Source organism: Tetranychus urticae, chromosome 1, assembly GCF_039701765.1.
Source record: "Tetranychus urticae isolate SD_2017Ah chromosome 1, NJAU_TeUrti_SD_1.0, whole genome shotgun sequence".
Classification (NCBI taxonomy): domain Eukaryota; kingdom Metazoa; phylum Arthropoda; class Arachnida; order Trombidiformes; family Tetranychidae; genus Tetranychus; species Tetranychus urticae.
Window position 1 is genome coordinate 25,661,642 of NC_142958.1, and position 15,460 is coordinate 25,677,101.

Here is a 15,460-nt window from a genome sequence, read left to right on the forward strand (position 1 = left end):
TACGAACCCACAAAGTACCAACTTTAAGTATCAGCAAGATAAATCTTCTTGTTTTCATCAAAATCGACTTGAAAATCTAAATAATCATGCGACAGTTCTTTCATATATTTTCATTTAATTTTCGTTGTTTTTCCTTTTTTTACTTTTCCTTTTGTTTCTTGCTTTTGCAAATTAATCTTTGTAGCAAATTAGTTCAAGGTATTTTATCCTGGACTATTCAGTTCTGCCTGAATTTGAATAATATCTGTCTCATATTCATTATATAATATGACTATAGTCTGTATCTGTTGTTATAAAATTTTAAGATCTCTGTTTAGTTGGAGTAAAATATTGATTGGCTCAATATTTGATTCGCTTGATTAGTCTGTGAGATCTATTCCTACGTCCATTGATCATATTCAGTAGTCAGATTTACTACAACTATTGCCTCCAATATTTTCATTAACTCGCAAAAATTAAATCAGCGTTCAATAAATTAACCAAAAACGATTTTTTCATTTACGTAAATTAATAACTTTATTATTGATGTATTGGAGCTTTAATTTCGTTACATTTTCAACAATAACAATAACAATTTATTCTGTGAACTGTAATAATCCAAAATGATCAGGCACCATTACCATGGGACAGTGATTCCCTCATAATCAATGAAGCAACCATTATTTTCAGCATCAAGAGTGGAGATGGTTTTAATCATATTACCAACACTAAAGGGGATTTCAAGTACTGCACCGGGTCCACCAAGCTCAGTTTTGACCCAACCTGGAAACAACATTACACTAGTAATACACTGTGTTCAATAGCATTAAGACCAGCATCTGATTGCCATATTTTTTCAATTTAAATGATTATTCAGCAACTAAAGAGGTCAAAAACTGTTGATTGCCTTACTATGGATTAGACTAAGCAAAGTAGCAACAATTGGATTTGCGTTAATCCTAATTTTAACACAATTAGCATCTGGAAACCAAATGTACCATCCTTCTTGACATGATCACCGTAGGTTCGAGTAACCATATTGAGAGCAGCCTAAAGTTGAAAGATACGATAAATATTGTGTTTGTAAATAAACGTATAAATCACTGATCATTTGTTATTAGAATGAATTTTTCAATATTACCTTGCTGGCTCTGTAAGCAGGGAAGCCTCCAAGTATCTCACTAGTACTTGAAACACTTCCAGCGGTGGATGACATTGCAATAATAAACTTTAGATGAGAAACCTTAATAAGAGGAGTTAATTTTCTGGCTAACATGTAGGGTCCGATAGTATTGACTTCGAAATTTTTCCTGAACTCTTCAGGAGTGACTTCATCAAGAGGTGCCATGATCGCTATTCCAGCATTGTTTATCAATATGTCCAAACCTGATTCACCAACAATTTTTTCAACTTCAGCATAGAAGGCATCGAAAGAATTGTAATCAGTTACATCCAGTTTCAGAATATGAACATTATTTTTAGCTTTGGCTATTGATTTCAATTCCTAAATGATAATGAAAATTAAAGTCACAAAATTATTTAAATGCATCTCAAAGTATAGAATCATTAATCTCTTACCTCAGCAGCATCTGGGTCTCGACAAGTAGCAATAATATTCGGAATTTTAGGTTCCAGTGAAGCTAGTTGACGAATGAATTCAAGACCAATTCCTTTGTTTGTTCCAGTGATGAGAATAGAAGAAACATTGAGCATGTTGTTATGGGTGGCATCACTTGCAAAAGTTGAAGCCAAACAGGCTAAAAGTATAATTGAACGAAACATTTTTTTCTGATGAAACGAGTATATCAATGATCAACTTAGAATCAATTTTTTGAATATTTGGATTGTAGTCAAAGGTTGATTGTAATTCTCAATAATAATAATATTGAGTTTGGAGTTGGTTTGATTTGAAAAATGAAAACTTCAACTCGAAAGCAAACGTTTTTATAGTCAACTCAAATGACATTTAATCGGTTCATAATTAGATTATATCGACCAAGTAACATTTAATCGTTCATGAATGCTTAGGTACATTTTAAAGGGACAATTAGAATGAATAATTGAATGAACAAAAGATTACAAGTAATCAACATGTGTACATTATTGGTGAATTGAAAGATGAAATAAATTGACAATAAATTGCCGGTGCTTATCAAGATTTAATTGTTATTAATTGTTCCTAATAGTATCATTTAGTAACATTATAGAACCATCTTCAATAAAATCAAGATTTGAGGATAGAAAATTGAACAAAAAATCGAAAATTAAAACAAATCAACAAATCAATGATGCAATTATCAATCAACCTAAAGCTGTTGAGTGTTCTGATTCGCTAGATTGAAAGAATTGCTCGATTGTAAAAGACGGTGACCAATAGATCATCCATTGTAAATTAGAAAATTGATTACACAGAACAATTAAGAATCGAATATTGAACCAATCAATATTTTACTCAAAATGAAATGGGAAATACGAGGCAATTGTTTATCTCTGGTTCTAGCCATAAACAGACAGACAGACAGAGTTGTAGTTTTACAAGTTTTTTAGTCAGATTCAGAGTAGTCCAGGAAAAAAATACCTTGAACTACTTCTTTACAAACATTATAAAGGTAAGAAAATGGCACTGCTATCCAATATCGCAGTGAATAAGACTAACAATCTTGATAAACACCGGCAATTCATAAATTCCATTGATTGCTTTTAATCTTGTTTTTTATAATTTCTAGTACAAAATTATCTCAATCTGACTGTCACTTTATACTGAACTCAACATAATTCTTGGAAAGTTGGATGAATGATAAACTTATTGTGCACCTCTACTTTAGTTATACCCGTCAAATTACCGAGATTTATTCATGAACTGATTAAATGTTATTTGGGTCGACAGTTTATTCTGGAGATACTTTGAAAGTGTCTTAAATCTAAATTACTTATCCGAAATTTGTCATTCAGAAGGCTATCTGTAGAAAAAATTAACAGATTTAATTTGATTTGGTGTATCAACTTAGCTAGGAAAAGTTCATTTTTAATATTTTACAAAAAATGCCAAATATAAAATTTCGGTCAGCAAATATTTACTCACAACTCTGAGCTATCACGCTAATGTGGTTTTAAATCCTTTAGATTTTAATATCTTGGCTCATTTAAAGTCACATTTACATTCTCAAAAATTTTCAAAAGATGATAATAATTTTTAAATTAATTTTTCTACCATAGATGTTCAATATCTTTCAGATGCAACCTCTTCAATATCGACAGTCCTCAGCAAGAAGATGACCCCGTTGAAAATGTCATGAATTAATTTCCTAAATCTAGTGGTCAAGTTGAGCTCATTTCCAAACAATACAAGCTATTTCCAGCTATAAAAGGTAAAGATTATTGTTTTTTAACAAGGCAACTAATACCGGGCGTTTTTTTTCATTTTACGCCTTCATGCAGGCATAACTCACGAACGGTTAGTGCTACAGACTTCAGACTTGAACCATGAGCTTATCCAGATTGCACAACGATAAGTTCAAGTGCTCAAGGTTATTCAAGGTCAATTCTTTATTTGACCTCTAATTGACATTGAGAGGTCATTTTCTGAAATCGCAAAATTTTTCTGACCCGATAGTGTTAGTTACATGTTCATAACTCATACTGGCTAAAGGATATGGGTGATCCCTTAACATTCAGTTGATCAGGAAAAATTCATTCCATCTTTCCAATGGTATGAGTTATGAACATGTAACTAACACTATCGGGTCAGAAAAATTTTGCGATTTCAGAAAATGACCTCTCAATGTCAATTAGAGGTCAAATAAAGAATTGACCTTGAATAACCTTGAGCACTTGAACTTATCGTTGTGCAATCTGGATAAGCTCATGGTTCAAGTCTGAAGTCTGTAGCACTAACCGTTCGTGAGTTATGCCTGCATGAAGGCGTAAAATGAAAAAAAACGCCCGGTATTTCTGGTTGTTTTCACCTTCTTTTATGAGAGATTTTGGGTTCTAATCTTGATGAAGCAATATAAATGATCTTGACTTTTTAATTGAAATTTTTGAAAAATTTTCTTGAAAACTAATTGTTCTAAACTACGACAATTATTGAAAATCATTCAATTGAATGTTTTTAATCGCATAAAATCAAAAAAATTTTTAGTCAAAAATTCCAAATCATTTAAATTATTATAATTTACAAAAAACACCAGGAATCGATAAATTGACAAATATCGATTTGATTGAAAAATTCCGATTCAATATCAATTATGTAATTTTGGGTAAGGTTGAAGAAACATCCGTAAGCTCACTTCTCTTCTCATCAGCCACAGCTAATTTCGGCTCAAGCCGAGTGGCTAATTAAAAAAACTTAATATTTAAGGGTTAAATTTAACAATTAACTTTGATATTCAATCTAGTCAATTATATTAAGATCATCTAGTAATTAAGAATCATTTTCTAAGACTCGGAAATCATTTCCAAGTCAGTAATGTATTGTAAACATGAAATTGCATCAATTGATCATTGAATTAGCAAAACTGAAATTTAGAAGTGATTTAAGTTTGCTGAGCATGTGGGAATACTATTCTCTTTCAATTGGGGTAACAACAAACTTAATTGTTAAATTTAACCCTTTAATATTAAGTTTTTTTAATTAGCCACTCGGCTTGAGCCGAAATTAGCTGTGGCTGATGAGAAGAGAAGTGAGCTTACGGATGTTTCTTCAACCTTACCTAATTTTGTAGCATCTCAAGTAGTGATTGAATAGTTCTAGATACCGTAGTCAGCCGACACTCTAGTAATCGGCTAAAAAGCCAATAAAGCCGATAAAGCGTGACTAAAGTCGACTTTAGCCGACTAGCGAGCGAAACAAGTTTATTGGCTAACTATCGGCTAAGCGCAGCTAATTTTAGCACAAAATCGAAATTTTTGGGGGCTTTAGAGGGGAAAATATGTGAAACATCTGATCAACTATTGTGGCTCGATCTAATGTTTCCATAACTTAAACGTTCTTAAAACAAAGTGAATTAATTTGAATTATTATTGGAGCCTTTTTTATTCTTCATTTTGCAAAATTTTGCCATTAATAATTGTCTGAAGCTTCTTTTTTCAAATAAAAGGTAGAATTTGAACTTTTTAAGTCGCTTAAGCCTTTAGCCAGCACTTGGCTATTAGCCATTTTAGCTGTTCAACCCACGACTAGACTCGCTAAAGTAGTTGAGTGGCTCGCTAGTCGGCTAATTTTCACTGGCTACGGTATCTAAATAGTTCTCAAAAATCAATATGAAGGTGAGAAAACAAGATTGGTTTCTTATACCAATATCACAGCAAAATAAGCCTGAAAGTTACAATAAACACCGTCAATTTAATGTCAATTTATTTCATCTTTCAGTACATAAATAACTTTCAAATATTGATTGCTTTGAATCTTGTTTTTTATCCTTCCTAGTACAATAGCACGTGATTCTGACTTTCACTTTATGATGTATAATGTACCTAACAGAATTCATCTGATTAAATGTTACTTGGATCAGCTATAAATCTAATCATGAACTGATTAAATGACATTAAAGTAAGCTATAAAAACATTTTCTTTCTAGTTGAAGTTTTCATTTTTCAAATCAAACTAACCCAAAACTTAAGTCAGCTTTTATCATCGATAATTACAAACAACCGTCGTTACAACAGCCAAAATGCTTAATGTTTCTTCTGTTCTTGTCACTGGTGCAAACCGAGGAATTGGACTTGAATTTGTTCGTCAGCTAGCTTCCTTGGAACCTCAAATCTCTCATATTATTGCCACATGTAGAGACCCAGATGCTGCTAAGGTAAGAAAACACTGCTACATGTATTTGATTGTACGTTAAAATACATTCTTACAAGGGAAGTGAGGGTGATGGTACGGTTAGAATCGAATAAAAAGTGTATAATTCTATTGGTCATGATGAAAATAGTTGGTTACCGTACAAAGTTGAGAACGCAATTGTCCTTTTCTACCTCGAAATTCGATCATTGCTTCTCAAAGCGCATAAAGCCATAGTGAATATAATCATGAATTTCAACTCGCGTCACCTTCCAATCCTTATCATCATTGATTTTTTCTCTCAATACTCAATCTGAATTACATATTCAAATATCATGTTGAAATAAGATAAAATTTTGCTTGTGAGTCGAAGGTTGAAGTCGTCAAGTTTCGGCAAAGTTAACCTCAATGGTAAGCTGAAGTTGTGTAGCTTACAACAGAGGTAAACTTTTGGTTTGTTGAAAAGTCAAAATTTATTATTATATTCACTATGGCTTTATGCGCTTTGAGAAGCAATGATCGAATTTCGAGGTAGAAAAGGACAATTGCGTTCTCAACTTTGTACGGTAACCAACTATTTTCATCATGACCAATAGAATTATACACTTTTTATTCGATTCTGACCGTACCACTACCCTCACTTCCCTTGTTAGTAATTTTTGGGATTTTCATTTTTATTATCATTTAGGAATTGAAATCAATAGCCAAAGCCAACAATAATGTTCATATATTGAAACTGGAGGTAACTGATTACAAATCTTATGACGCCTTCTATGCTGAAGTGGAAAAAATCGTTGGTAGCTCGGGTTTGGACATATTGATAAACAATGCTGGAATAGCAATCACTACACATCTCGATGAAGTCACTCCTGAAGACTTCATGAAAAATTTCGAAGTCAATACTGTCGGACCTTATATGTTAGCCAGAAAATTTACTCCTCTTATCAAAGCCTCTCAAAGAAAGTTGATTATTGCAATTTCATCCAGCGCTGGAAGTATTGAAAGGACTAGTGAGATACTTGGAGGCTTTCCTGCTTACAGAGCCAGCAAGGTAATATTGAAGTATTCATTCAAGTTCTGATTGAGACCACATCATCCTCAAAATTTCCAAAGCACACAACTTAAGTAAAAGAATAGAGTATTTTTCCATACCAAATTTGAAATTTTGAAAACTGAAATATTGAACAATTTAAAGTATTTTGGACTGAGTTCTCGTGGTGTGTATTAGGAAATAATAGTTCAATTTTACCAGCCACAGGTATCGTTTAACAAAGCGCATCGGTTTGTAGTGCGTAATAATAGATTTCTTTGAGCTGTAAAAAAGGTGTGGGTGTGTGAATTCAAGTAGGGTTTTATTTATTCAATATTTTTAATCGTCAATATTTATCGTTTTTTCCAACTCCAGGCTGCCCTTAATATAGTTACTCGAACATACGCTGATCATATCAAGAAGGATGGTATCACTAGTGTAATCTTCTGTCCTGGTTGGTGCAAGACTGACCTTGGTGGATCCAATGCGATTCTCGAAACGGATTTTGCTGTTTCTAGTTTGATAAAAACCATCTCGACTCTTAATGCTGAAAATAATGGTTGCTTCTTTAATTATGACGGAACGCCTGTGCCTTGGTAGTCATTTTTGATTATGTAATAACAATTATAACAGATCTTTCAAAATATATTGTTATTACAGTTTTTGAAACTAAATAAAGTTTTGATGCATTAAAAATAAAACTAACAAAAATTATTGATTTTATTTACCTATCAGTTTTTATTTCGCTTAACAAGGAGGGCCAAAGGTTACTCTTTGTTTTATACTATTTTATCACATACTATCAAATTCTATCTTTTTTGCATCTCATTTGGCTCTCCTCATTTTATCTACCTCAGAATAAAATCTATTCTAGTTAAACAAAAATCACATCTTTATTTATGAATGGATTAAATTGAATGTTTATTAAATGTTAGACGGTTAGAAATAATAATAGACGGTGTGAAAAATTTTGAGGCACAATGAAATTCAACAAAATCAGAGAAGATTGGTTAAAAGTCCACCATTTATCAGCTCTCAAAAACTTGACACAATCTGATGGTAAATGCCTTTTGCCATAGACTAAGAAACATGTTTCACAAAATCTAGTTTTTTGAATAAAAACAGCTTTCTTTGCACGAGTAGCATCAACTGTTACTTCGAGATCCATTATAGTTGGACCTTTAACGAAAATCAAATTTTTAAATCCAGCATTCGATTTGTTGCGTGATAGCCATAGTTCTCCAGATGGATACTTTTCCAAATATTTTATCAGTTCTATTTGCTCGTCCTTTGAAAGATAACCTTTCTGCTGCAAAAGCCAATGGTGAGCGATTACAGGAAGAATAATCTTTTCACTCAAATTCAAAACTCTTGCAACTTCCACACTTGAGCGCAATGGTCTGAGTGTAAGGTAACCTTTCGCACTCAATCTAGGATTTTGCTCTCTCCAACGTTCGATGGGCCTCTCTCCTGAAATGATCTGGACACCACTCAGCATCATAAATGATGAAAGCAATGGTGATGGGTTCAGTAAGGTCCATTTTTTCGACGATCGGACTGCTTAGGTCAATCTGGAACTTGATCTTGCTTAGGAACTTCCAAAACACTTTTTGTCAGTGCTAACTGGATGGCATCAAGTTTGACAGAGTGAAATTGAGGAGTTTGATTTAAAATAGAGAGCACCAAAACTAAGTCTTTTTTAAAATCTTCACTCTAGTCAAACGTTCCTGTTAAACAGTTCATTGTTGAAATCGTTTCATACACTTCATCAGGGCGACATGATATTAACTTTTTCACAACAAAGGCCACGTTGATATTCTTCTGCATAATGCAGATGAATTCTTCATTTGCTAAATGATGTTTTTGGATTGTTGTTAATGCAGCCAGGATTTGTTGGAGCATCTCACCATCAACCATCCTTTTGATTCGTTGCTCCATAATTTAAACAAAAACAGAAACTGTAAAATATCAGAAAATAGAGCAGATTTATTAACAAGTTGTAATATTATAAGACTAACAGATGATTCAATTCAATTCTATTTTGCAATGTCAATGTTGGGTTATTATTTAGAGAAAATAATAATGTTTCCTGTGCCTTAAATAGCATCTTAATTGATGCACAAGAAGAAGAACGAAAAATGTTCAGATTTTTTGTCAAACGTTGAGATGCACGTAAAGTTAACACAAATGAGTGTCAAAGTTAAGTTAGATAATCAAGTTAAAATAAATGAATCAAAATTTTTTAGGATATTTAATGAAATTATGAGCCAGTAAATACAGTTAATTTACTAATAAAATGATTACCTGCTTAGTGTTTGGAGCGTAAAAATTGTGTTCCTTGTTGCTCATAACTCCCTCACTATTGTTACTGCAACGAGAAATACGCAGACATTGATAGGGATGAATTTAATGAGGAATCTATTATATTCAAAGCTATTTTTCAGGGCTAATTTTAATTTTATTTTAAATATAAGATGCTAAACTAATAATTAATAATGTTTTACAAGATTAATTGTTAATAAGAAAAATTCTTTAATGGTTTAAATTTGATGCTTAAAAGCAATATCTCTAGCATAAAGGATAAGTCCAATTTACAATTAAAATTGATGAGTCAAAATATTTAATCGGTTAAAATAAATGAATCAAAGTTTTTTTAGGATATTTATCATATAAATTTATTGATTGCAAGACTGATTGAAATGAGATGGATATTATTCGATAGAACATGATAAATCATGATAAATCTTACCAAGAATATACAAATTAAACCTAGTAAAGCATGTATTAGCTCATCATACTTTATCCAATCATCTCTATATATCATTCAAATCGGATAAGTGCTAGTAGCAAGAAACAAAAAAGAGCCTTATTTGACACCAAATATTAAAAACTTGAAAGATGTTGTGTTATGAAAATTGTTGAATGCAGATTAAGTTTTCTCGAGTTAATGTAAAAATTGTGAGTAATATTGAATTTAAACAAAGGCAAGGTGTTACTGGACTACTAACTGGGTTACTGGACCACAGAATAATCAGAAGAATCAAATATTGAACCAGTTAATATTTAAAGTCACCTAAAAGGAAAAATACGGCGAATAAGACCCAAAAAATCAAATTGAACACTGACAATTCAATCTCAATTAGTATGATCTTTCAGTTCATGAATAGCATTCACATATTGATTGGTTTGGATCTTGATTTTTCATCCTTTCTAGTAAGCTATGAGGAAAAATTATGTTACAAATAGTTGAATTCGAATTTCTATTAAGCTTTATAGCTAGAAAGCTGAAATTTTCAGGAGATAATGACCAAACTTGAGTCAATACTTGATTTGAATCTGAGTTCAATCCGCATTATAATACAAAAGTTATTCAGCATTAACGATTTTTTAGACTGATCTTGCAAGCTCGTATTATTCAAAAAAAATCTGCAATAACTTTTTAAACTCATAATTCAGGGCGTTCTTAAAGCGGTTAGTTATTGAATTAACACAAGTGGGAACTAAAAGAGTCAATTAAATGATTAAGTTAATTTAATTGGATGTGTCGGTCAGGATTCCGAGTAATCAATCAAAATAATCAAGAGTAAGCTCAAAAATTTCGCAAAAGCCTCATGGATAATCTCAAATTTAAAATGAACGAGGGCTGGACTAGAAAGGATTGTCCTACATACAAAAGATCCTCCGACCACTGGCTATCAATAGAGCCCTAATTTGAAAATATTGGTTACAACGGTACTTCAATCTTTCTTTCACTTTACAATGTATAAATGCACCCAACATAATTCAGCACATCTGATTAAATGTTACTTGAATCAGATATAATCTAATTATGAACTGATCAATGCTATCCAAGTCAACTATAAAAACGTTTGATTTCTAATTGAAGCTTTCATTCTTCAAACTAAACCAAAACTGAAGTCAACATTTATATTATTGTGAATCACAATCAACCGTCAATACAACTACTAAAATGCTTAATGTTTCTTCTGTTCTTATAACTGGTGCTAACCGAGGAATTGGTCTTGAACTTGTTCGTCAACTAGCTTCCTTGGAACCTAAAATCTCTCATATTATTGCCACATGTAGAGACCCAGATGCTGCTAAGGTAAGAAAACACAGATTCGATTTCTTTGTACATTTAAAGTAACTCTTTGTGATTTACATTTTCATTATCATTTAGCAATTGAAAGCAATAGCCAAAGCCAGCAATAATGTTTACATATTGAAACTGGAAGTAACTGATTACAACTCTTTTGACGCTTTCTATGCTGAAGTTGAAAAAATTGTTGGTAGCTCGGGTTTGGACATATTGATAAACAATGCTGGAATAGCAATCATGACACCTCTTGATGAAGCCATGCCTGAAGAGTTCATGAAAAATTACGAAGTCAATGTGATCGGTCCCTACGTATTAGCCAGAAAATTACCGTATCGACGCGTATTATGGCGCTGTGCTTAAAAGTGAGTGATCGATTGTATAAGCACATTTTTAAATATGCGCACGCGTCAACTCAAGGGGGGCTTTTTAGAAAAAAATGTTACATTAACCGGTTAAAAGAGAATATTTTCGTAAGTTAGCTTTTCTAGTCAAATCGAAATTATAAATTAACCTCTGTGTTTATTAAAAAAAGTTAAAGTGCTTTAAATTAAATTCAACCGATTATGGAATCAAGTACCGGTCCGCAACAAGGTAAGTGTTTAATTTTACACTAACTTAACCGATTTACGACTAATTTTATAAAAATTCTTTTCTACAGATAACGAGTTATATTACAACATTGCTGCATTGGATCTCAACTCTAATTCACCGGTTTGTGTTGACCATGATCAACTCGAGGAATTTGATGGTTCAACTGACAATGAACCAGACCGAGAAGTACTTTCAAATTCTCAAATAAACCGGTCTAACCCCAAAAGAAGGAGTTATACTTTGGATGAAAAGTTGGAAGCACTTAAGGTTATGGATTCATTGACCGGTAATTTGAATGCAACTGCTAAAAAATTGAAAATTGCAAGAAAAAATCTCTACCGGTGGCGCCAGCAAAAACAACTTATAATGGACCAAAAGAATGGTAAAGGAACCATGAGAACGATTCGTCGAATCAGACCGGTTGGATTAGGAAAATGGCCACAGTTAGAAGATGAACTAAAGAATTGGTTCAATCTTCGAAGGGAACGAGGACTTTCAGTTAACCGGTTACACCTGAAATCAGAGGCTAGGAGGTTAGCAACTTCTATGGGCATTGATATTCAGTTTACTTGCTCAAACGGTTGGTTGTCTCGATTTTTGAACCGGCATAATTTAAGCTTGAGGACCCCTACAAGTATTGGGCAAAACGTACCGGTTGATGCTCGAGATTTAGCAATACAGTTTTTATCATACATAGGAGATTTAAGAAATAAATATTCTTCTTCGAACCGGTTGATTTATGGAAACATGGATGAAGTGCCAGTATGGTTTGACTCCCCAAAGAACCGGACATATGATTTTGTTGGAAACAGGAGTATCTTTGTTAGAACAACAAATCATCAAAAAACTAGATTTACTGTTGTTCTTGCTACTCTTTCTACCGGTCAAAAATTGTCACCAATGGTAATTTTCAAAGCATCCAATAGGCGAATCGCCAAGGAACCTGAAGTTGAAGGTATCATCATGACCGGTTCAGAAAATGGATCCATGAACACTGAAGTAATGGAAAAGTGGAGATCAAAGGTTTGGTGCAAGCGACCAGACCACATACGTGCAAATATCAATCACCGGTTATCCAATTTACGCACTGTTCTTGTGATGGATTCATTTAATGTTCACAAAGATTCAACAATGCTAGGCAAACTTGACCGGTTGAACAACACTGAAGTTGCAATTATACCTGGTGGAATGACTAAGTTTTTACAGCCAGCCGATGTTGTTTACAACCGATGTTTCAAAAGCCACATGAGAACAGAATGGCAAAAATGGATGGAAACCGGTCCTTTTGAATACACACGTTCTGGTAACAGAAAACACGCCAGTTATCATCAAGTTTGTCAGTGGACAAAAGCTGCCTGGGATGCTGTACCGGTTGAAATGATAAAGGAAAGTTATCATAAATGTGGCATCATCGATGAGGATGAAAGCGAAAGATTTCATATCCAACTGTTGGACTTAATAACCGGTAATAATTTAAATAACGAGGAAAATGATCCCACCGGTGTAAGTGACGAAGAACCAGAAGATTTTGATTAGAAAAAAGATGTTTATTGATATAAAAATATTTTTTTATGACCAATTATTTTGTTAAAATTGAAATTACAATGAAATTAAATATAATCTTCAAAACCGGTTACGCGAAGATCTGCCGGTTTGAATTTGATATTAAAAAGAGTTTCTTTAAGCCAAATCTTATTTTTTGTCTCAAATGAGTTCAACCGGTCGTATCCAATATATTTTCTTAAATCTTCGTTCCAAGTTTTGAGATCGCGAGGAATAATCTCTAGACTTGCTGCTGATGAGAGAAGCGGAAGATTCGATCCTAACCGGTTAATATTTATAAAAATCATTTCCATCGCTTGAATCGCCAAATAGATTGATTTATTTATATCGGCCTCATTATCAACCAAGTTCCAAGAGAATTGGATTCCGTGATGTAGGCAAACGGCGAAATCTTGAGGCAACGACCGGTTAGGTATTATGTATTTAGATAATCCAGGCAGTTTCCAATTCTGACCACTGAAAAAAAAGATAAAAAAAATTATTTATTTTGTTATAGACCGGTCTAAAAACTTACCTTTTTACAAAATTTCTATTTATTTCACCCAATAAGAAAGAAAACTTGGCAAAAGTCAAATCTCTGTTATTTAAATTTTTACCGGTTTTGATTTCGATTTCGAAATCTGATGCCAGTTTTATTTTGGCTATACCTGTCCTCTTATCCAGGTAATTTTTCAGAGACATTTTACCTATAACCTATTAAAAGTAAAAAATAACCGGTCAAAAAAGAGTTTAAAAGCCAAAAAATTTCTATATAAAACTTACCAAAAATTCTTCAATAGCACGAAGAAGCATATTATTATTGACTTTAGTTAACAACCGGTCCAAAAATGTATCTTTGATAAAATCAATATCAGTTCTGTTGTCAGATTTTTTCACCGGTTCAGAATTTATAACGACAGTAACATGGCTCCATGGTCGAATAATGCCAGTCCAACCGATGATTTCCTCTTTTGGGACTCCGAAAACTTGACCAAATTGGGTTTGTATGTTTTTTCCCTCTTGCAAAATGACCGGTTGACTTGTATGGCATTGACCATCAGAATACTTAGAAACAAAAATTGGATATCGGTCCAGAGTCTCGTCATCATTTGTTTCAATTAACCGGTAATGATGGTTGATCATTTTCATCAGTTCCTCCGCAATAAGTTTGTCAGGATTCTTGTCAGGGTGGAAATTCAATGCTAATTTACGATAGCTAAAAAACCGGTAAAAATAAGGTTAAAATATACACAATATAAATAGAATAAAAAAATGACTTACATTTTTACCATTGACTCCTCGGAAGGATCAAAAAGTTGAATGAGATCGGTTGACCGGTAAACCATAATTAAAATTTGCACAAATTAAAATTTTCACAAAATAAAACAATATAATAAAGTGTTTGTTGAAAATAAAACAATGAAACTGTCAACAAGACGCTTAAAACCGGTTTATATGGTAAAAACTAGAGACGCGATTATAAGCCCCCCAGCGCCTCTATTGAGTAAACTTTGCGCTTATAAACGCGAATTTGCATTTTGAAGCGCCGCGCTATAATACGCGTCGATACGGTAATTCCTCTCATCAAAGTTTCTCAAAGAAAGTTATATATTCTCATGTCATCCATCGCTGGAAGTATTGAATGTACTAGTGAGATACTTGGAGGCTTCCCTGCTTACAGAGCCAGCAAGGTAATATTGAAAAATTCATACTAATAACAAATAATTAGCGATTAGCAGGTTTATTTAGACACGTCAATATTAATCGTTCTTGTCTAACTTTAGGCTGCTATCAATATAATTACTCGAACATATGCTGATTATATCAAGAAGGATGGTGTTACTAGTGTAATGTTGTTTCCTGGTTGGGTCAAAACTGAACTTGGTGGACCCCATGCGATTCTCGAAACGGATTTTGCTGTTTCTAATATGATAAAAACCATCTCGACTCTTAATGCTGAAAATAATGGTTGCTTCATTGATTATGAAGGAAAGACTGTCCCTTGGTAGACATTTCTGGTTATCGTTATTTCTAGATTGATTTTTATTACAATTATTGAAACTATGTTGTCTTAATGTACTAAATAAAGTTTTTAACGAAAAATTTCACCGCTTGAAAGTTAACTCTTTACTTTATTTCGAATCCTCATAATTCTGATCTCGGTCTGACCATTTTATTCGTCCCTCGCATTCAACTCTGAGTTTCATCATTGGTCATTGATTTGCTTCGTTGCACTGACTGATGTTGCATGATTGTTATGAAAATTGTATTTATAGATTAGTTGTAATAGATTAGGTTTTCTCGAGTTAATGTAAATATTGCGAGTAATAGTGAGTTTAAGTTGATCTAAAAGTTATAAATATCCTGACTATGGGTGCGAAAATTGATCACTCAGAATAATCAATATTTTACTGCACCTAAAAGGGGAAATACGGTG

At 32.9% G+C, this 15,460-nt stretch overlaps 4 protein-coding genes across 5 annotated transcripts; 2 read left to right on the forward strand and 2 right to left on the reverse strand.

Moving 5' to 3' along the window:
* Nucleotides 1-489: 489 nt before the first annotated feature.
* LOC107364581 (uncharacterized) lies at nucleotides 490-1,915 on the reverse strand. Its single transcript, XM_015932003.3, has 4 exons — nucleotides 1,558-1,915; nucleotides 1,121-1,483; nucleotides 975-1,029; nucleotides 490-786 (listed from the first exon to the last, which is right to left on the reverse strand). The coding sequence occupies exons 1-4, from the start codon at nucleotides 1,759-1,761 to the stop codon at nucleotides 617-619; spliced, it is 792 nt and encodes a 263-aa protein (XP_015787489.2). The 5' UTR covers nucleotides 1,762-1,915; the 3' UTR covers nucleotides 490-616.
* A 3,619-nt stretch (nucleotides 1,916-5,534) lies between these two features.
* LOC149094840 (uncharacterized) lies at nucleotides 5,535-7,514 on the forward strand. 2 transcript variants are annotated; one of them, XM_015932005.3, is made up of 3 exons: nucleotides 5,535-5,786; nucleotides 6,450-6,812; nucleotides 7,167-7,514. In XM_015932005.3, the coding sequence occupies exons 1-3, from the start codon at nucleotides 5,652-5,654 to the stop codon at nucleotides 7,389-7,391; spliced, it is 723 nt and encodes a 240-aa protein (XP_015787491.2). In that variant the 5' UTR covers nucleotides 5,535-5,651; the 3' UTR covers nucleotides 7,392-7,514. The 2 variants fall into 2 exon arrangements, with proteins under 2 accessions (XP_015787491.2, XP_025017095.2); XM_025161327.2 differs by having other exon boundaries at nucleotides 5,541-5,816.
* Nucleotides 7,515-10,667: 3,153 nt separating this feature from the next.
* On the forward strand, nucleotides 10,668-15,126 carry LOC107364485 (uncharacterized). The gene is made up of 4 exons (XM_015931838.3): nucleotides 10,668-10,896; nucleotides 10,972-11,215; nucleotides 14,596-14,714; nucleotides 14,808-15,126. The coding sequence occupies exons 1-4, from the start codon at nucleotides 10,762-10,764 to the stop codon at nucleotides 15,030-15,032; spliced, it is 723 nt and encodes a 240-aa protein (XP_015787324.2). The 5' UTR covers nucleotides 10,668-10,761; the 3' UTR covers nucleotides 15,033-15,126.
* LOC112539218 (uncharacterized) lies at nucleotides 13,062-14,508 on the reverse strand. Its single transcript, XM_025161552.2, has 4 exons — nucleotides 14,305-14,508; nucleotides 13,807-14,239; nucleotides 13,559-13,737; nucleotides 13,062-13,500 (listed from the first exon to the last, which is right to left on the reverse strand). Exons 1-4 carry the CDS (start codon nucleotides 14,367-14,369, stop codon nucleotides 13,092-13,094), a joined length of 1,086 nt encoding a protein of 361 aa, XP_025017320.1. The 5' UTR covers nucleotides 14,370-14,508; the 3' UTR covers nucleotides 13,062-13,091.
* Nucleotides 15,127-15,460: the final 334 nt, after the last annotated feature.